The sequence below is a fragment of the Corythoichthys intestinalis genome, chromosome 8 (assembly GCF_030265065.1).
Source record: "Corythoichthys intestinalis isolate RoL2023-P3 chromosome 8, ASM3026506v1, whole genome shotgun sequence".
NCBI classification, from domain to species: domain Eukaryota; kingdom Metazoa; phylum Chordata; class Actinopteri; order Syngnathiformes; family Syngnathidae; genus Corythoichthys; species Corythoichthys intestinalis.
Genome location: NC_080402.1, coordinates 4,404,771 through 4,425,941, shown reverse-complemented (window position 1 = coordinate 4,425,941; position 21,171 = coordinate 4,404,771). Strand labels below are relative to the sequence as shown.

The following is a 21,171-nucleotide window of genomic DNA, read 5'->3' as shown; positions in this document are numbered from 1 at the left end:
CTGTACCGTCATTTAAATCTGTCTGAGCAGGTAATCTGCGTTAATTGCGTCAAATATTTTAACTTAATTAAAAAAATCAATTAACGCCCGTTAACGCGATAATTTTGACAGCACTAATATATATTTATATGTATTTTTTTAAAAGGCATGTCCGATATTTTTTGCCGATTCCGATACTTTGAAAACGACGTGATCCGACCCGATCGATCGGGATGACATCTTTAGTTATAAGCATTCAGCAATGCCCATGATAGTGTCATGTTATAATTAGGATAATCTTATTACACCGCTGTCAAATAAAGTGTGACCTATTAACCCAAATAAATCAACAAATAAGCCGCATTGGACTATAAGCTGCCGGATTCAAAATGAAGGAAAAAAAGTAGTGGCTTATAGTCCAAAAAATATAGTACTCGAGTTAATCGTGGCAGCACTAATCACGATATATAACCATTTGGATTATTATTCCCACGCCCCTAGTCACCTTGTAGCCAATGGTCTTTCTGTAGAAGAGGATTTCCTTTTCCAGGAGCTCAAATAGACGTGGCGGGAAGAACTGGAAGTCCTGGACGTTGGGCTGCTTGGGCGGGCGAGGAGCCTTGAGAACAAGCAAAGGTTACAGAACTGGTCGATTCTTGTGGTTTTCAAACCAAAGACTAAACTTCCTATCGGTCCCACCTTGGGTGCTTTCGGCTCACTGACTCGAAGTGCTTCCCTAAAGTAGGCGTCAACAGCGTAATTGGCCTTCCTCTCCCTTTTGGGGGGCTCGATCCAGTTAGTAATGACCTGAAGGAGTAATTCAAAAAGATGGAGATGAACAACAAGGTTTCACAACATTAAAATAAATGTTTCTGCTGCACCTTTTTCTTTTCTCTGTAGTCTTCTCCCTCAAATGTGTACACGCTGCTGTTTTCCGTGTCCATGGTGAAGTTTCTCAAGGAGCTCTCGCCCAGGGAAGACAGCTTCTCTTTCATCTCCATAGTCTGTTGGTGGAGAGATCAAACATCCTGTGTTGGTTAACTCACTGGAAGTAATTGGTGGTGTTCGCACCAGGGACTGACCTTCCTCTCACCCCTCTCCAGGATGGCGTCGATGTCGTCGTCTGTAATTTCGCTCTCCTTGGACGCGAACACGTGTGTGGCGCCGTGACGGATAATGGACAGCATCTCGTCTTTGCCCAGCTTGTTGGCGCTCGGATCTACAAGTCGCCCTGTTCACATGGAGAAACAGGCGAGATTGCTTATGAGTAAACCTCTGGGTACCTAACGATACAAGCCTCACGTTACCGATGGCACAACAATTATTGGTACATGGGTCAGGAAATCATTCTACTTAGAGGAGGAGGACAAACCGACATGTAAAACATGTTTGCGGAGGGTGGCTGCCGAGGAGGCAATACTGTACCTCCAATATGATTTTGCATTTATACAAAATTAAAGGTTAGTAAACACTGTCATGACAGTTTCCCACCAGCTACAAGAGTTAACTTGTGTGTTTAGTAGAGCAGGGCGGTAAACCGAAAATTTACCGTCACCGAAATTCTTCATGATGACCGACGTAATTTTGACCATGTCGGTAAATTCGGTAATTTAATAAAACAAGAAAATATAGTCTTTTCATCCCACTTTGACGCTGTGTTGTTCGGCTATGTTCATTCCCCTTTAAGAAAGCAGACAGTGTGCTTACGTATGGAGTCACGTGGCTTTTGTTTAGCACTGCATATCCATAACTGTCTATATATTTCAATCTACCTGCCTTCTATTCCTCTTGTGCTTATCTCCATTGCTGATTTCAATGATTATTATTAGTAGTAGTTTTTGCTTTATTTCTATTTTTGTTTTATTTTTATTTATTTATTTTTATTCTGTGATTAAATGCAATCTTTTGTCTTGGTTTTTACGTTGTGTTGATTTAAATGTGATTTTTATGGTTTTCATGTGATGTAAAGCACTTTGAATTGCCTTGTGTTGAATTGTGCTATATAAATAAATTTGCCTTGCCTTGCCTTGCCTTTTCAGGAAGCCAAACAAACAGTAGCCCGGTAGGCTAACGCTAGCAGCTAAGGCCACAAGTAAACGGGATGGAGTTAAATTAGCTTCGCCAAACTTTCACCCGACATTCAGTAAACTCTTGGCGGGTTCCAGACGGACTTTCACCCGCTGTCCTCCCTGGTTCTCACGACATCAGGAGAGGATGCTTTCAGTGCTTTGTTCTGGTAGCCAAGCCACAGGCTAACGCTAGCGGCTAACAGCGGCTACAAATGAACGTGAAACAGTCAGATAGCGGCTCTAACCTTGTCGAAACGGCTGAAATTAATGAGTGGACTGGGAACGGACTTCATGTGGCAATCATCATGTCGTGTTATTTGGCATCTCTGTGATTTCTCTGAAAGGTTTCATGACGGTAAAGCACTCAGCATAAAGTACAATCCAATAGTAAAGCCTATATATAATACGACAGTTTAATGGCAACAGCTACTTTTCTGTATGTGTTTGCTTTATTCTGCCATAATAAAACCTTAAATGTTTCATTGGCATCAGAGCATTCATTCATTCATTCATTTTCCATGCCGCTTTTCCTCACGAGGGTCGCGGAGGTGCTGGAGCATACAGCTTTAATCTGGTTGTGTCTGTGTAGGGGGTGCATGTATTAAAAAATGTTTCGGGGGGGAAAAAAAAACAAACAAACAAAAAAAAAAAAAAAACAACCTGAAACCTTGACAGAAACACTTGTTTTGAATAATTATTTCACAGCACCCATTACCAATAAGTTGTCTGAAGTGTACTGTTAAAGCTGCAAGTCATTTGGGTTAGAATAACATGTTTGCACAGTCTTCATGTTGATTTTTATAATGTACATTTTTCAAGTCATACAAGCTGTTATAAATGTTCACACTAGAATTCTTATTGTTTACAAGATTTTTTTAAATACTTAATGTTTAGACTGCATTTGCAATTTTTAAATTGGAAGCTGGTTAAATAAATTTAATGAGAAACTGTTAATTTGTATTCCATGCATTGATTCAAATTTTCAAATTATATAACCGTTCGCTTGGGCGAATTTATCGTCATTTATCGTTATCGAGGTAAATCTGCTCAATTTATCGTGATACGTACTTAAGGCCATATCGCCCAGCCCTAGTGTTTAGTATGTCTAGCGGTGGTACAACGTGTTTTTTCCTCTCTGGCAACTGCGTTGAGAAAGCGTGTGTGTATAATATAAACATGATACGAGTCATACACACGTGCTTTTTATGGGAAATAATTCAATATTTTTGTTCTGATGGTAATAATGCTGAGGACTGCATTTATTCTAATTTAGAATTTTTATTTTATTTTTTTTTTTTTTTAAATCTATTTTAACTTAAAATTATACTTATGTTCCAATTTACTAATGTTTTGAAAAATAAAAATCCTGTTCAATTTATTTATTTTTTTTAAATCCAGATATTTCAAAGTTACACATTTTAGAGCTGTGATTACAATACTTTGATATTTTGGCTTAAGGTTATCATTCAGTCAGAAATACATACCTGCACATGCCTAGTTCATACTTTTAACTTACATTTTAAGTTTTTTAAAAAAAAATTTATATACAAAGTCAAATTCTAATGTTGCCAACCAGAAAGTATCATGCCAGCTAACAAACAAAAATATGTGTTCCACCTTGTTGAATAACAATGGAGTCCAGACGCAGTTTCATCTCCGCCCTCTCCACAATCCTCTCCTCCACAGTGTTCTCCGTGATAAATCGGAAGACCCGCACTTGCTTCAGCTGCCCGATCCTGTGCGCTCGATCCTGCGTGGCGGGTCAAGCGTTAAAAGTCGCTTTTGGTTCGTTTCGAACCGAGCTCGGCTAGTCCTCAACTCACCATGGCCTGAAGGTCCACTTGCGGGTTCCAGTCAGAGTCGTAGAGGATGACCACGTCGGCGGTGGCCAGGTTGATGCCAAGGCCGCCGGCTCTGGTGCTCAACATGAAGATGAACTTGCTGCTGTTGGGCTCATTGTAGGCGTTGATGGAGATCTGAAACACAGGCCCTCCTGTTATATGATTAAGGCTTAAAAAGCAGTTACTGCTGTTGCACCCCCATTCAAGATAAACTAGGGCTGTCAAAATTATCGCGTTAACGGCCGGTAATTATCTTTTTTAAATTAATCACGTTAAAATATTTGACGCAATTAACGCACATGCCCCGCTCAAACAGATTAAAATGACGGCACAGTGTAATGTCCACTTGTTACTTGTGTTTTTTGGAGTTTTGTCACCCTCTGCTGGCGCTTGGGTGCGACTGATTTCATGGGTTTCAGCACCCATGAGCATTGTGCAATTATTGACATCAACAATGGCGGGCTACTAGTTTATTTTTTGATTGAAAATTTTACAAATTTTATTAAAACGAAAACATTAAGAGGGGTTTTAATATAAAATTTCTATAACTTGTACTAACATTTATCTTTTAAACTTTTGTCTTTCTATCCATGGATTGCTTTAACAGAATGGTAATAATGTTAATGTCATCTTGTTGATTTATTGTTATAATAAACAAATACAGTACTTATGTACAATATGTTGAATGCATATATCAGTCTTGTCTTGTGTATCTTTCCATTCCAACAATAATTTACAGAAAAATATTTTATAGAGGGTTTGAATTGCGATTAATTTTTAAGCTGTAATGAACTCAATTATACATTTTAATCGTTTGACAGCCCTAAGATAAACTGCTGTAATTTAAGCAAAAACAACTGTTGTCTTTGACAGAACAATATGTCTATATGCTGCCATAGCAGTTTCATGGCGCATTAAGCCCCCGAACTATTTTTAATTTGTCTGTTACCCTGGAGACCCCCGTTTACAGACACTGCCCAACCGCTTTTGTTTCAAGCAGCCATAAAAAGAATTATATTTATTATTCGAAATGACTATAATTTTAAGTTTAGAAACATTAATTGATGTCTAATATTTAGTTAAAAAAACGACTTCATAAAATTATTCACTCGCATATTTGAAAACGTTGAAAAAACTTACGTCAATGAAAAAAATAGTGTCTGAATAGGTCACGCATATCTACCTCATAACTATCGCTTAATTATTATCATTTTTTTGTTACGGTTGCATTTTCCCCAATATTTTAGATAAATAATCGATAAAAAATACAATAAAATTATAATTTGAAAGAGAAAATTTGACCACTCCTTGATGTCTGCAATAAATAAAAACATTCGTAAACAAACAAAAACGGGAAAGGTTAAATTAAAAAAAAAAAAAAAAAAAAAAACTACTGTTAATATTCTTGTCTTTATTTGGAAATTTAAAAAAATATACATTTTTCTTAAAAATGAAAAATTAAATGCGATCTTTTTTAACGTATTTTTTCCCATTGAATTTAGAAAATGTATTAAAATGTATACCGTATTTTTCGGACTACCAGTCGCGTTTTTTTTTCATATTTTGGCTGGGGGTGCGACTTATACTCAGGAGCGACTTATGTGTGGAATTATTAACACATTATGATATAATTTCACATGTTATTTTGGTGTTTTGCAGTGACACTGATGGTTTTTTGTAAAGTTGTTAGCATGTTCTTATGCTATAGTTATCTGAATAACTCTTTATAGCTATGGCCACGTTCGCGTTCTGCCTTTGGCAGTGTATGTTCAATTGTATTATTGACTTTTTTATCTTGAAATGGATGCATTTAGTTTGTGGCGCTTTCACGCCCACGTGAGGGCGCTCTCGCACTTGTTTACGTGACACGCCAGAAGAAGACTGACAGCTACGTAGCTCTGAGTGAGTGAGTTAGCTAGAGAGAATAGACGGATGCGAACCTACTGTCATTGTTTATGCTTTTAAATCATCTCTACAGAGGCAACGCCTGCGTCTATCATCTTTTCTGTTGTTGTTGTGTGTTTTCCACCCGCGATTGGACACTTAGAGCCAGTTGTGTGGTTGTTTGAACGATGTGCTAATGATAGCGAACGCATGCTAACCTGTTACTTATTACTAATAGTACCTAATTATCATTTATTTACGTTGATGCGAACCTGTTTTCTATCGAGGACCAAATTGATTCAGCAAATTATACGGACGTCCAGCATTGTCTTTTGGGAGTTCGCTGTATAGCCAGGACAGGCCGTAGCGTAGGACAGTATATTCACATTTCGTTGTTCATGCACTGTACACGGTACATTTATTTAGCATGTTCTCCTCTATTGTATTTTTATATTAAATTGCCTTTCAAGATGACATGTCTGTTCTATGTGTTGGATTTTATCAAGTAAATTTCCCCCAAAAATTCGACTTATACTCCGGTGCGACTTGTATGTTTTTTTTCTCTTCGTTGGGCATTTTATGGCTGGATCGACTTATACTCAGGAGCGACTTGTAGTCCAAAAAATACGGTAAATTTTAAAAAAGCCCTCAGTGAGTCCTGCCAGTTTAAATGAATTGGACGTCTATTGTTGTCGATGACCAAAGCATTAAAATACTATAATTTTTTTTGTGTTAGTTTTATGAATTTAGTTCATTACATTTTTATTACATTTTTTCCTCTAAAAAAAACTATATAAAACACCATAATGATTAACAGATTATGTAGTCATTGTGGCCTACAGGGGTTGGACAAAATAATGGAAACACCTTCTAAAAAATAAACAAGAAATAATATGGTTTAGGTCTGCCTTTTGTGGCAATTGCAGCCTCAATTCTCCGAGGTATTGATTCATACTACTTGTGAATCGTTTCCAAAGGAATGTTAAGCCATTCTTCAGTTAGAATACCCTTTAACTCTTTTAAAAGAGACGATGGCAGTGGAAATCGACGTCTTAATTGAATCTCTAAAACTGACCAAAAATGCTCAATAATGTTGAGGTCTGGGGATTGTGCTCAACTTCATTAGAATGTTCCTCATGCCATTCTTTAACAATTATGTTCAATGATTAATGTTGCCAAAATGTTAGGTGTTTCCATTATTGTGGCCGACCCCTGTACAAGACCCAAAATGTGATGTCCATGAAGACACCAGGTCTTGAGGGTAAATTATGCGGTTTTAATAACCAAAAAGTTAAAGATCATGTCGAGAAACAGAAAACCGGTCCCATCGTCCTACCTGTCGCTCCTCATGCGGCGTCTGACCGTCCAGCCGGCAGTAGCCGTAGTTCCTCCACATGCAATAGTCCTCCAAGATGTCCAGCACCCTGGTCATCTGGCTGAAAATGAGCACACGCGAGCCTTGGGGAGGAAGGGAACAAAACCAACACTGAGTGCTGCTTGTGTTAAAAAAAAAAAAAAAAACAACCAAAATACAGCACAACTTACCCTGTTCCTTCATTTTAGGCAGCAGCTTATCAAGCACCACCATCTTCCCACTGTTGACCACCAAGTGGAGGTCGGTGGTATAAGGAGGTCCCGGCTCGGCGCCGTCGAACAAATACGGGTGGTTGCAGCACTTGCGCAGCTGCATCAGCACGTTGAGCAGACGCATCTTGTCCATTTTGCCGGCAGAGTTCAGGATGTCGATGTCTTTCATCAGAATCTTGGTGTACCTTGAGTGGACAGCCATTTAAATGTATTGGTGTATGATTAATAGTTTCTAAACTGTGACTTACTTGGTGATTTGGTTACTATATTTAGTGACTTTTCCATTGTCTGTTGTGACTATTTATGGATTATTTAATAATGATAAAGGTAACAACTTCAAGGTTTTCCCAAATAAAACTTTCACATAACGTCAACTGAAGTTACAGAAAATAAATGTCCCATATAAATAATATGAATTGAAATAAGCCAAAATGTCCAAAATTATATAAAAAGGAATCATTCACAATTAAATTACATTTACAGTAGTTACCCCAACCAAAGCATGACAATTACAGGCAAAATCATAGGACATGCCAATGCAGTGACAATTCCCAAGATGCCTTTTGCTGGGCTTTTGCACAGATTTTTGTATTTTATTACTTTTCTTAATGACTATTTCCTTCTGGTGACATAGTAGTTATATATATGAGTTTATAATCCATTATTTTCCAATCAATTAATATTTGTACCATGAATTCAAATGATCTGCTCACATAACAAATCCCGAGCATCTGAGTTTAGTCTACAAATGGTCAATAAGCATAACTGCTGTACTAAGCAGAGAACAGTTAAGTACAAATCCAGAAGGCTTTTACATTCACTTTAAAGACAAGATTCATATTCGCTCAAAATCGCTAATATCCAATATAATTTTAAAATGCTTTTAATTGGCCACCCGATAATGTCGGACAACTCTAGTATTTTGTATTTAAAAAAAAAAAAAAAAAAAAATTTAAAAATTTGTCGGTCATATAGCCCAACTTTAAAATCCACAGAGGGAAAGTGCACTTACCATTCTCGCTGCATCTTACTGAGGCCCACATACATCTTGATCTCCTTCTTTGGAAGCAACGTTTTCTCCACGTCAGCTTTAATACGTCGGAGCAGGAAAGGGCGGAGCACCTACTCGCGACAAGCAAAACACAGTTTGAAAATGCGCATAAAAAACAAAAAAAACCAAACACCTACTTCACGACAGTACTTACCGTGTGAAGACGCTCCACCAGTTTCTGATCACCCAGGCAATTGTTTGTGTCGAACCAGGAATCAAAGTCCTTACAGCAAAAGGAAACACATTAAGTACTCAGAATGATATTTAAAAAACTGCACTTTTCACCGCATACCTCTGAGGAATTAAAGACATCAGGGAGCAGGAAGTTCAAAAGTGCCCACAGCTCGTGCAGGTTGTTCTGTAGCGGCGTGCCAGTCAGCAGCAGGCGATTGGTGGTCTTGAACTCTCGCACGATTTCAGACAGCTGCGAAGAAATGTGCGTTGGTATTCAAGGCTCCTTAGAAGAGCAAGCGGGCAGGTAAAATCGGTGTGAACTTACTTTGGATTTCTCATTCTTGATCCTGTGGGCTTCGTCGATGACCAGGTAGCGCCAGTTGAACTTTTTGAACACTGCCTTTTCGATGATGAGCATCTCGTATGACGTCACGCAAACGTCCCATTCGCCGGGAAGTAGCACGTCTCGGATGAGAGCCGTCTGCAAAATGGACACAAACTCTTCAAACCTTTTTGTTTTGCAAGCGGCACAACTTAAAACATAAAGGTAATTTTATGAGAGCAGAATTGTGCCCACAATGGTTCTTGGGTAGTTGTGGTAAACATGATTGTCAGTGGTGGTTGCCGTTGCTACACTGCTGGCCAAAAGTATTGGCAACCCTGCAATTCTGTCAGATAATGCTCAATTTCTCCCAGAAAATGATTGCATTTACAAAAGCTTTGGTAAAAATATCTTAATTGACTTTGCTTGCAAAGAAAAAACCCAAATGAGAATGGAAAAAAAATAATCATTTTACACAAAAGTCCAAAAATGTGCTGGACAAAAGTACTAGCACCCTTTGAAAAATTATTGATGACTCGAGGAATCGTTTAATTTTGCCAGCTCTAAGCATCACGTTTTGCCCGGACTACTTTTGATGCGAGACAATGTGCTGATGTCACGTGCGTAAAGGAAGAAGCAATAAAAAAAAAGAAAAGAAAAAAACTTTCTGCAGCCGACAGCCGCTACAAACTACGCCGTCGTTGCTAAAAATTAGCCCGCATGATGCGGTGGTAGCAGGTAGCATCTGATGCGTCTCATAGATATCACATGTATGTTGAACTAGATGCGAAATGACAGAGTCAGCGGTGTTAGTAAACAGCCGCCATCTTAAAGCAGTAAACTTCTCAGCGCTAATAAGATTAACGTTACTGTCACTCGCTCACGTACGTAACGTTAGCCCTAGGAGGGCTAGGTTTCTATAGACCCTACCCACGTGACGTCACAACTCCGCTCTCCTGAATGGTACCGCCCACTTGTCCGTCAAAACATAGTGTTAACCTGTTACGGCTACGTAAATTTCTCCTATTTACGGCGTGTTTTTCTGCTCCTTAACATTAATAATCAAAATGGTGAAGGCGTGTGTGGCTGTTGGTTGCACTAACAGAGAAGATGGAAGGAGAGACTTGAAGTTTTACCGTATTCCGAGGGATCCAAAGAGGAGAGCAAAATGGACGGCTGCAATTCGACGTGAAAACTGGGCACCAAAACAATCACCACAGACTGTGTAGTAGTCATTTTATATCCGGTAAGATGCATTTAAGATATACTTAGAGGGTTTTGGGCTGACAAATAACCACAATTAAGATCATTGCGAGGCTAATCGCCGACAACATACGACGTAGTACGACATAGTTTCAAATTCAAGATGTTTGTGACTTCCCTTTCTTCCACCATCGTTATTTTTTGAATAATATTTAGCTGGTACCAAGTGAAAGAAACTGGCCTCGTCTACGGGGCTGACAAATAACCACAATTAAGATCATTGCTAGGCTAATCGCCGACAACATACACGTATGTATGTAGTGAGAGTGCTATCGCTAAACCATATAAAACATTAAAAGCTCCATTGACAAACGACATGAAATACATTAGACTTGACAGTGGATGTTAGCAATAACAAAAGATTTTGAATTGAAAATTTCGTAAATCATCTTTCCAAGCATAAGATAGATTCCTGCCGAATTTTCGTGGACGAGGACCTGTTTCACCCAACCAGCAACGAAGTATTTATAAGCCTCCAAGCTCTTGAAGTTTTTCAAATTTTCGTGGGAATAGGCTGATTTTGTGTGGACAAGATAATTGTAAATATCAGCGTAGCAGATGTCAGGCAGACAGGGCGAAGACAGTGGGTCGAAAAACATCGATTTGGGCATCAAATATGGATCTGGCGACTGTATAGCACGAAGCTTTTCCACATAACGCCTTTTATGCAACACATCCAGTGAGTTTACGGCATCAGAAAGCACCGGGTCTTCCATGAAATGCATTTTAAATTCCTCGATCAATTGAAAACAATGCTAATACAGAGACAAAATGACGGACAAGTGGGCGGAACCACACAGCGAGCACGTGGTTTTGTGACGTCGGTGGGTAGGGTATATTAAGACCACTGTCGATGCGTGGCTAATGTGTTACATACAGGCTTTATCTAATCTGTGAAACATAGCGCTGTAGAGTGATGAGGGTGTAAAATGAAAATATGATAAAGCAAACTGCCAATCTTAGCTCAGTAGTCATTGCTGGATAAAACACCAAGGAGCACTGGCCCCTAATGTGCTCCAATACAGCAGGCGTCATCCTGTAACGTTCACAAAGGCTACGTTCATACTACAGGTCTTAATGCACGAATCCGATTTTTTCGTGTATTTCCGACTCGAGTGAGGCATTAACTTGACGGTCTGAACGTGACAAGTCGCATAGAACTGGACCATTTCAAATCCGATCTGGGTCACTTTCGTATGTGGTTCAAATCCGATCTGGGCCACATTTTTCCAGACTGTCGCAGCGGTCTGTACTGTCCAGTCTCCGGAATCGGAATTCATGCACTAATTACGTCAGCAAACAGCAAGAGGCACAAAGGACGGCAGCGATGCAGGCATTAGCGCCTAGCTTGAACTCTGCTTTTAAGCACGAAGCGGGCTTGACCGCAGTCATAAAAAAAATAAAATGAAGAAAAGGATAACCCTGTCAATTTTCGATTTTAATTCTGTGCGCCGAATGAGCAATATTTCATTATTGCACACATGGCCGAGTCGGGGCAAACTGACGCACCCACGTCATTTCACGCACACACGTCAAGGCTTATGTGTGTGTGTGTATGCGCTCTATCAGTGCATATAAACTTTGAAAATAAAACTAAACGTAGATTATTAATGTCTGTTATTTGTGTCCTCTTTTTAACGAGCAAAATATGATAATCCCTGGAATGACAGATGACAGCCAACATGTGTGGTCATTTGTTTTGATGCTTCTGCGCATGCGGGTCGTCTTGCTCAGCGCGTGTCGGACTGCGAATTAGTGCGCATGCGTAATACTTGAATGGTCTCAATGGACAAAGGCAGTCTGAACGGGCATGCCAAAAAAACAGATATGACAAAAAATCGGATTTGTGCATTAAGACCTGTAGTATGAACGTAGCCAAAGAGTCACCAGCTTCGCTAGGTTGCAATTATTTCTTTTTTGGGAACTTGTGGAACGACAACAACAACATGAAGGCACGTCTCTCGCTCTCCCGCACCTCCCTCACCCCCGCACGTCACGCGGTGCATTCAGGAACGCATGCAAATAGTCCCGCCATATTATAACCTGATATTTTACAATACATTTATTTTGAACACTGCAAAAACTCAAAATCCTATCAGGACTTACAGTTTAGACAAACTTAACTAGAACTTAAAAATGGCTTGACACAAATGGAAATTCAATTGAAACACGTGGGGAAAAACACCCAACTTTAAAGTGTTGTGTGTTATCACGCGTAATGGCATTTTTAGGTAAGAAATATATATATATTTTTTTTATAAGATCTAAAAGTTTTTGGAGTGAAAGCAGTGAATTGGTCTTTTTTTATTCTAGTCACATCTGAGAGACAATTGTTGGCTGCTTTCAACAATGTACATCGAAAATAAAGACATTGATTGACTGAAAATTGTTCAATATTAGATGAAATGTCTTTTTTTTCTCATGTATATTTATAATTGCTCTTTACCTAAAAAATGTTTTATCCGATTACTCGATCAATCGATAGGATTTTCAGTCGATTACTCGATTACTAAAATATTCGATAGCTGCAGCCTTTATTTATTATTTAGTCCAGTAAAATCAAATGTTCGCAGGCAGGATGCAAAGTTTGCAAAGGTTAAGGTTCTTAGAAAAGCATAAAAGTTGTGAAAAAAAAATCTTATTTGTCTTATGAAACAAATTCGCCGTGGCACATGATGGGGTTAACGCGGCCCACCACCACCATCACAGCTTCAAAAAAATCCTAGGGGAAACACTGCTTTCTACAATTTCCATCTTCATTTAAAAGGTAAGCGTCACCTTTTTCTTTGTTTCAACACCTGTACCAACCTTTTTAAAACCTGTGTTGACAAGAAAATCCGCCGTGCGTTTGTCTGCTGTGCTGTCATGTCATGTCGTCGTATTTCGAGCATGTCATCGGATGTAGAAACAAATGGTGAGTCAAATTTTAAGTCGGATGTCGAAAAGATTGTGTGTCGAAGCGATCGTATGTCGAGGTACCTCTGTATTACAACCAAAGCATTTGTAATTGCAATCATTTTCTGGGTGAAAATGAGCATTATCTGACAGAATTGCAGGGGTGCCAATACTTTTGGCCAGCAGTGTATGTTCTGGTGTTTTCTATTCAATAAAAGTGCTGTCTCTTAAGGTCATGCGTCTATTTTCTTGTTTTTAATGGGTAATTGAAAACAAAAACAAAAAAGAAATTGAACGGTAACATGTCTTACCCTCTCATCCCTGCCTCCAATAAGGCAGACCGCTCGCAGCGACGGCACCCAGCGCTTAAACTCGTTCATCCAGTTGTACAGCGTGGACTTCGGAACCAGCACCATGTGTGGCCCGGGGATGTTCCTGTAGTGTTTCATGTAGCCCAGCAGCGAAATCGTCTGGAGAGTCTTTCCCAAACCCTGCCGGCGTACGAAAACAAATTAAGTCAAGCTGAAATGACAAATTCGCCATTTGCCAGAGAAACTTGCTTACCATTTCATCGGCAAGGATGCCGTTGATTCCGTTTTCGTACAGCGAGATGAGCCAGTTCAGACCGCGGACTTGGTAGTCTCTCATTTTTCCTGTTTTGACGTCTGCGCGACAAGACAAACTTTTAATAAAAACATAAATATGACAGTCTGCATTTTAAACTGTGACCGGGCACGCGCTTACAAGACGGCGAGTCGTCGAACCGGGTGCATACGTTTGTCGTCTTTGTGCTCTCGCTCAACAGCTCCTCGTCTTCTTCTTGCTCCGTGCGGCGATGCCGATTACTGTCGCGGACAGAGAGGAAAATGAGTGAGGACCGTAGAGGAAAAGTGACTCTGTTAGAGGCATCCAAATATCACACTTAGCATTCCTTAGTCTCGCGAAAGCTAATATACACTTGAAGAGCCATTCGCACGCTAACAAAAATTAGCATCGCATTGCAGTAGCTTTCGAAACAATGAGTATTCATACGCAAACCCCACAGGAACTTTCAAAGACAAGAAATAGAACACTAAAAGGTAGTGGTGTCAACAATAATCGATGCGGCGATGCATCCCGATGCGGGGCATGGACAATTCGATTCGGGCAACAAGCCGAATCGATTCAGCACATTTTAAAATATATAAGTACGTTCAAAAATCTTCCCTGCGCAATTCCGGTGATGCAACGGATTTGGTTTCCCCATTTGTATTATTATTCTCATGTTTCAATTTTTACACCACGCATAACTCTGGTCAAGTTTCCCACCAACCTCGTAGAAGCAAAATGTCTCCAGATGTCTGCTTTCAATGTCTTAGGTGCATCAATAATCTTTCTCGCTCCCTCTTTCTCCGCTTCAGCCATTGTTATGTTATGTCCTATCTCTTAGATCTTGTGCCCAACCTGATTAACATTTTGGGCCGGGTCCAAAATGTTAAGCATTCACGTTCGGGTCGGCGCGCCGGACTAATATATATATATATATATATATATATATATATATATATATAGATATAGATATCTATATATAGATATATAGATATCTATATAGATATCTATATAGATATAGATATATAAATGGGATAAAACCGAGAGCAGGCTCTCTGTATTGTGCATTTGCTTGTGCACGCACATGAACGCTGTGGCCCGCATGTTTTTTTTTTATATTAAACTTTCCCAGCGTTATTTCGTTATGTAAACGCTTTTATAATGATCATAAAAATATGTAGACTATTTAAACATTAAGAAAACTTGCGTTTTTTCTGCCAACTCAAAGAAATGAAAATAAATTGCTGCTGCTGCGTTTTTTTACCCCGCGTCACTCAAAAAAAAAAAAAAATGTGGGTTTTCGGGCTGGGCCTGCAAATTTAGTTAATTGATCGGGCTCGGGCCGGGTCGGGCTTCAATACCAGCGGGCCGTGTCGGGTCGGGCTGGATTTTTTATGCCCGATCTAACCTCTATCGCACATATATAGTGGGCTAGGCCTACATTTTACTTTTGTTCTACATTGCAATTTACATTGCAATGCAACTGAACTGATCCCTGGACTGATACTGCGATAAAGATGCTGCTGCACTACAATATTTTCTTTGTCGTTTTCTTCAATATTTACTTAAATATTTTTATTGATGGGTCGTTGTGACTAAAATACAGTGACTTATTACTGATTTTTCACAGGAGTTCAGATGTTGCACTGTGTGAAAGGCTGCTACTGTGTGTAAAAAAAAAAAAAAAAAAAGCCCTGGTCTCATTCAAAGCACTAAGTAAATGTTGTTTTTAAATATATATATCTGAAAGTATTTTCATTTGACTTCAACCAGGAGTGACACAAGAGCCAATAAAAAGTTGTTTAATGTCTGACCGATTGTGTTGCCTCATGATTCACGAAAACTATGCTTTGCTTTAGAATTTTAATGCATCCCAGGCTTTAATGCATCGCGATGCATTGCCGAATCGAACCGAATCGTGGCCTTCCGAATTGTAATCGAATCGAATCGTGAGGGCAGTGCCGATGCACACCTCTACTCACAGGCGTATGCTCTTTGCAAAGACAAAAAAAAAAACAGTTGGAGGAACTTCTACTACTGTATGTTACGGTCAGTGCTTTTCTGCGACACGCCACAGTGAATTCAAGTCGCTACGATGTCCTAATTAGTGTCCAAATTAACGGCTACTTACTCTCCCGCAGACAACAAGTTCTGCTTCTCATCTTTCTTGATACGAGGACGTCCTGGCTTCATTTTGAGGGGGGACGTGGGGGTCTTCTGAGCGGCCGGCTGGATGAAGTGAGCGAACAGCTCGGTTTGCTTCAAAAGGTAGTCGAATCTGTTGGTCCGGTCCGTTTTCTACAAAGGTATGAAACAGAAATCTGGATTAATGGCTCAAAATAACAAGACTTATTATCATGTATTGGAAAGAAAATATCCTCACCACTTTCTCTTCATAACCTGGAGCGGATTCTTTGGTTTTGGTGGAGGAGGAAGAGGACGCGTCCTGTCCGTCGGGTCCTGCATCTGAGGAGGACTCTTTGCCGGCGTCAGAGTCAGACTTTTCCTTAAAAAAAAATAAACAAAACAATGATAAGAATACAACTACAGTATTTTTTGGTCTATAAACTTGCACCCGAGTATTAGTTGCACCAGCCATAAAATCTGCAGTGAAGAGGTAAAACATTTTTTATTTAATACACGTCATTTTGAAAGGCATTTTAAAATAAAAACGTTGTTTAAGCACCCATGTGTGAACTCATCCTCTAGCTGTGGCTACCTAGCTTTTAGCCCACAAGTAGCTTTTTGCTGTTGTCTTCATTTCAGTAAGTGCAACCGCCGCATTTCGCCAGTCCCTGACACGTTTCTTGCCAACTCCAAACTTACTTTCTGCTACTCGATTACCATTTACGGCTGCATATTTCACGACTTGCAGCTTGTAATTTGCAGAATATGATTTTCTTTTTGGTGCCATTTTGTTCAGCCCCTCTCAGTTGTATTTATAAGTTACCGCCAATTAGGCCTGCACAATACAGTGGGGCAAATAAATATTTAGTCAACCACTAATCGTGTAAGTTCTCCCACTTGAAAATATTAGAGAGGCCTGTAATTGACAAGATGGGTAAACCTCAACCATAAGAGACAGAATGTGGAGAAAAAAAATCACATTGTTTGATTTTTAAAGAATTAATTTGCAAATCATGGTGGAAAATGAGTATTTGGTCAATACCAAAAGTTCATCTCAATTAAATCTTTCAAATTTAGTTCCGTCTCCTTATGAGGCATTCTAGATTTATCAGGTCTATGTTCACACAATAGGCATGTGCCAGTATGAAATTTTGACAGTATGATAACCTTAAGCCAAAATATCATGGTTTGACAGTATCACGGTATTGCAATTACAGCTCAAAAATGTGTAACTTTGAGATATCTGGGTTTAAAAGCAAAAAAAAAAAAAAACTTTTTTCCATTGGAGCGGGTTTTTATTTTTCAAAATATATTAGCAAATTGGAACAAGTATAATGTTAAAATATATTTTTCAAAAACTAACAAAAAAATAAACTGAAATATTCGAAATAAAATTAAATGCTGTCCTTTGGGTGAGTATAAGCCCACAGCCACAGCTCAACATTATTATCAGAACAAAAATAGTTGGATTATTTTCCATAAAAAGCTCGTGTGTATGACTAGTATCATGTTTACATTATACACACACTCTCTTTCTCAACACAGCTGTTGCCAGAGAGAAAAAAATACCACGTTTTATCACTGCTAGACACACTAAACATGCTGGAGTTAACTCTCGTAGCTGGTGGGAAATCTTCATGACAGTGTTTACTATCCTTTGATGTTGTAGAAATGTCGTATTGGGAGGTATTTAGGGCTGCAGCTATCGAATATTTTAGTTGTCTATTAATCGATGGACTAGTTAGTTCGAATAATCGAGTAATCGGATAAGGCACATGAAAAATTAAAATACCTGAGCTGAGCCTCAAATGGTATATATATTTTTTTAAATGAGGATCTATGTAAAATAAAAGAACAATTGGCTAACCTAAATTTAAAAAGTCCGCTAGCTTAAATGCTATAAAATGCTAAAGTTTTTTTCCCCAATGCTCTTAACAAATGGTTCAGACACACATTCCCACAAAAACGGCTAAATAGACCCATAAACTAAATTATGAATGCATTAAAAAACATTAGCTCAAACAAAAACTTAGCTTATGTTGGTCTTAATAGGGAGCAGTTGGATTCAGCCATGTGAAAAGGGGCAGACCAGAGGGCAGTGTATCCACCCTAATCAATAAAACTAAATGCAAACACTTTCAAAATAAACCATTACAATGCTACTTTAATTAAATGAATACTCGAAGCAGCAAAATTTAATTCGAATTTTTTTTTAATCGAATACTCGAGTTAATCGATTAATCGTTGCAGCGCTAGAGGTATTGCTTCCTCGGCAGCCACCCTCCGCAGACATGTTTTACATTTTGGTTGGCCCTCCTCCTCTAAGCAGCGGCCGGTTGTAACTTTTCTGTAGCCAAAGTATTCCCATACCAGCGATATCTTTCTCTTCGATGGGGAAAAAGTTCAGGAGTTTCACCTCCTCCAGCCATCTTGTACCACAGCTGACTCACTGACAGTGAGCAACAACCAATGGGGGAGGGTTGAGCCTTACAGCTCTATTCTTTTTGAGACATAAAAAAATAGCTAATACCTTAGGGTCGGTATGATGGAAAATTTTTGTGGTTTTGAAACCTTGCTGTTTTCATATCGCGGTATACCTTGGAACCGGTAATCAGCACATGTCTATCACAGACCTGCGATTGGCCAGTTTAGGGTGTACCCCTTCAACTGCCTATAGTTAGCTGGGATAGGCTCCAGCACCCCCTCGGCCCTCCTGAAGATAACCGACTCGGAAGCTGAATGAATGAATAATAAACTCGAGGATACAATTAATTTTAGAAGCTTCCCATCACCCCCCCCCTTTTTTAAAGATAAATTGTAAACTTATTTAAATGTAATATAAATAAAAATAATTAATTTAAAAAAATACTAATACTCAAGAGTTTGACCAAAAAAAAAAAAAATTTTTAAAAAAAACCTTTCTTGCCATATGTATCACATTTGATACACTTAGAATTTCATGATTTTGAGACTAATTCAGAATTTTGAAATATCTTTCCTCAAAAAAAAAAAAATAATAAAATGGTTGCAAGTTAACTTATGTATCTGCAGGTTCCATGAGAAAAAAAAACAGGATTTAGCAAGGGTTATAGATATTAGAGCGCTTATTATTTTATTTTATTTTTTTACAAATTTGAAAAAAAAAAAGGGTTCATTAAGACTTTTTCAAATTTTGTGATTCTCTGACAATTGTTTCATATTGCAGGCATTAAAGGGTTAAGAGTTTAACAAAAAATTATAATTAAAAAAAAAAAAAATCTAAAATACATTTAGACAAAGGAATATACTGCCGTTTTGAAAGATATTCTGCGTCATTTAACGTCTTCGTCTAAACAGGACTGCATTCAAATTTAGAAGACATTTTGAAATTACGACAAAACTCAATGATATCCACGCTTGCTTTCAAAACGGATCAAATTCTACACGTGCAAGGTTCTGTTTGGAGTCTTAAACCACAAAAGAAAAATCCACTTAAAGCATTTATTCGGTCACTTTTGTGGTATCCATCACCTGAGGGCTCTATCTAGAAAACAAAGACGAGCTTCGGTTAACTGTTAACAGGCCAAAATGCGTCGGTTTGAAACGCTTCTCCTAAAAAAATAAGACAGCAGGCACAAAACTTTAGTTAATTCCACCCTGCCGGTTTAATGTCCTACATTTAGGAAACAACAATGGCCTCGACGGCGCGGCGCTAGTCAGTGAAGCTCCGGCGAGTTAGCCACATGCTAACGGACGCTAACAGTTAAAAGCAAATGGAAGCTTAACGTTCAAATAAAATAAGAATTAGTAATCTCATGTCAAGGGGTGCATTGAATGAAGATAACACGGGGAAAAAACTGCAAAACAATTCCCCATATCCCAGCCATCTTACCTCGGCTCCCCCGGCTTCTTCAACTTCGAGCTGCTCTTCCCGCTCCGGTTCGACACCGCTGAGACTTTCCGACATTTTTTAACGAGTATTCCGTCTTCGACTAGGCGAAATACGCTGTGTTCGTGTGTAGCGTGTAATATAGCTCTTCTGTGGATATTTTGAAGGACAACTTTATCGCCGTTGTCCGGGACTGTCCTGTTGTGTGTAATGAAAGACACACCGGTCGGTGCTCTGCTAGCGGTATTTGACTATTTCCCCCTCATGAACACCCGCGTTCTCACAGCGTGACTTTGTGTGCTCGCGCGAGAGTTGACTGTGCCACCTTCATAAATTAAGGAACTATCACCACTCCGGTCCAAACGTTGAATTTACGCAACACAGAACACTCCTTATATCGAATAAATGAATAGAATTAGATTAATGTTACAGCTGAGCTGTTACATTTAGAATATAAAGACGCCAGTACCACGAAGAGCTGAGATACGTAAGAAAAACAGCCAGTACTGTAACGGTATATTTAGTACTAGACGGACAACATGGCTTTTTCGTTGTGATTTGCACGAACCTATTTTTTAAAAGAATCGATTTTTGCAAATTTTCTGACTTATCATTAAGCATTAACAATTACTTGTCAAATTGTTAAATTGCTAACAGATCGATTTATGAAATTCCCACATACCGAGGCAGTACTTGAATGCATTACGAAAACCGAAACAAAAATTCTGACGTCTTGGCTTTAATAAATACGTAAACATTTTCTCTGTTGTAAATAAACGAAACAAAACAAATGGAAATCTATATTACATTATTTACGTTTTTGTTGTTGTTATGTATGACAATAGTTTAAAAAACATTTCAATTCTGTGAACGGCACCGGCTTGTTACGTAAGACAAAACGCGGACTGGATTTCCTCGAATACAGGCATTCCCTGTAGAAACTAGTGGAACGGATTAAGTACTAATGGTGAATGCAATCTGATCAAATTTCAATGAATTATGACAGACTACACGATATTGTTGATGATTTAATATAGCCACGCCACCTTCTGTTGAATGTGTCAATACTTTTGAGATAACATAAAATTCAGCAACTATGAAATCAACAGATTTATGATCACATTCAGGGCCGCTGCTAGCTTGCGCTGAACTCTAAAGTCAAATGGTACCCCCCCCCCCCCCCATCCCAATAGTGTATTACCTCACAAGGTCACACCCAATAATAATTATTTTTATTTTGTGTTTTTTTTTTTTTTTTTTTTTAACTTTTTTGTTTAATTAACTTAGGCCAGCGCTATGCTACGTGTTATCAATCGCAGCTGCGCTTACCTGCAAAAGAGCCACACGCTTTTTTTTTTTTCTTGTGTAATTTTTTGTCTGACTAATGGCTTGACATAGGTGTGAGTATTCTGCAAAGAGTAAAAAATAAATAAACAAAATGTATGTACCCCCCAAACCATAAGGTGCCCTACACACCACCTTTTGTAAAGTGCATATAGGAAATGTAGATATAGATTTCCATT

The 21,171-nt window shown here is 38.8% G+C and overlaps 1 protein-coding gene across 1 annotated transcript in view; it reads right to left on the bottom strand.

Moving 5' to 3' along the window:
- smarca5 (SWI/SNF related, matrix associated, actin dependent regulator of chromatin, subfamily a, member 5) overlaps positions 1-19,940 on the bottom strand; it is a 29,748-nt gene extending 9,808 nt beyond the window's left edge. Inside the window, exons 1-18 of the mRNA XM_057844587.1 lie at positions 19,652-19,940; positions 16,037-16,159; positions 15,785-15,951; positions 13,810-13,910; positions 13,630-13,730; positions 13,377-13,556; positions 8,911-9,066; positions 8,704-8,835; positions 8,566-8,634; positions 8,373-8,482; positions 7,319-7,545; positions 7,110-7,231; positions 3,872-4,024; positions 3,666-3,798; positions 1,062-1,210; positions 861-983; positions 679-786; positions 485-598 (exon numbers count right to left, since the gene is read on the bottom strand). Of these exons, the coding sequence (XP_057700570.1) occupies positions 485-598; positions 679-786; positions 861-983; positions 1,062-1,210; positions 3,666-3,798; positions 3,872-4,024; positions 7,110-7,231; positions 7,319-7,545; positions 8,373-8,482; positions 8,566-8,634; positions 8,704-8,835; positions 8,911-9,066; positions 13,377-13,556; positions 13,630-13,730; positions 13,810-13,910; positions 15,785-15,951; positions 16,037-16,159; positions 19,652-19,726 (2,343 nt within the window). The 5' untranslated portion in view covers positions 19,727-19,940. The remainder of the gene's footprint in view (positions 1-484; positions 599-678; positions 787-860; positions 984-1,061; positions 1,211-3,665; positions 3,799-3,871; positions 4,025-7,109; positions 7,232-7,318; positions 7,546-8,372; positions 8,483-8,565; positions 8,635-8,703; positions 8,836-8,910; positions 9,067-13,376; positions 13,557-13,629; positions 13,731-13,809; positions 13,911-15,784; positions 15,952-16,036; positions 16,160-19,651) is intronic.
- Positions 19,941-21,171: the final 1,231 nt, after the last annotated feature.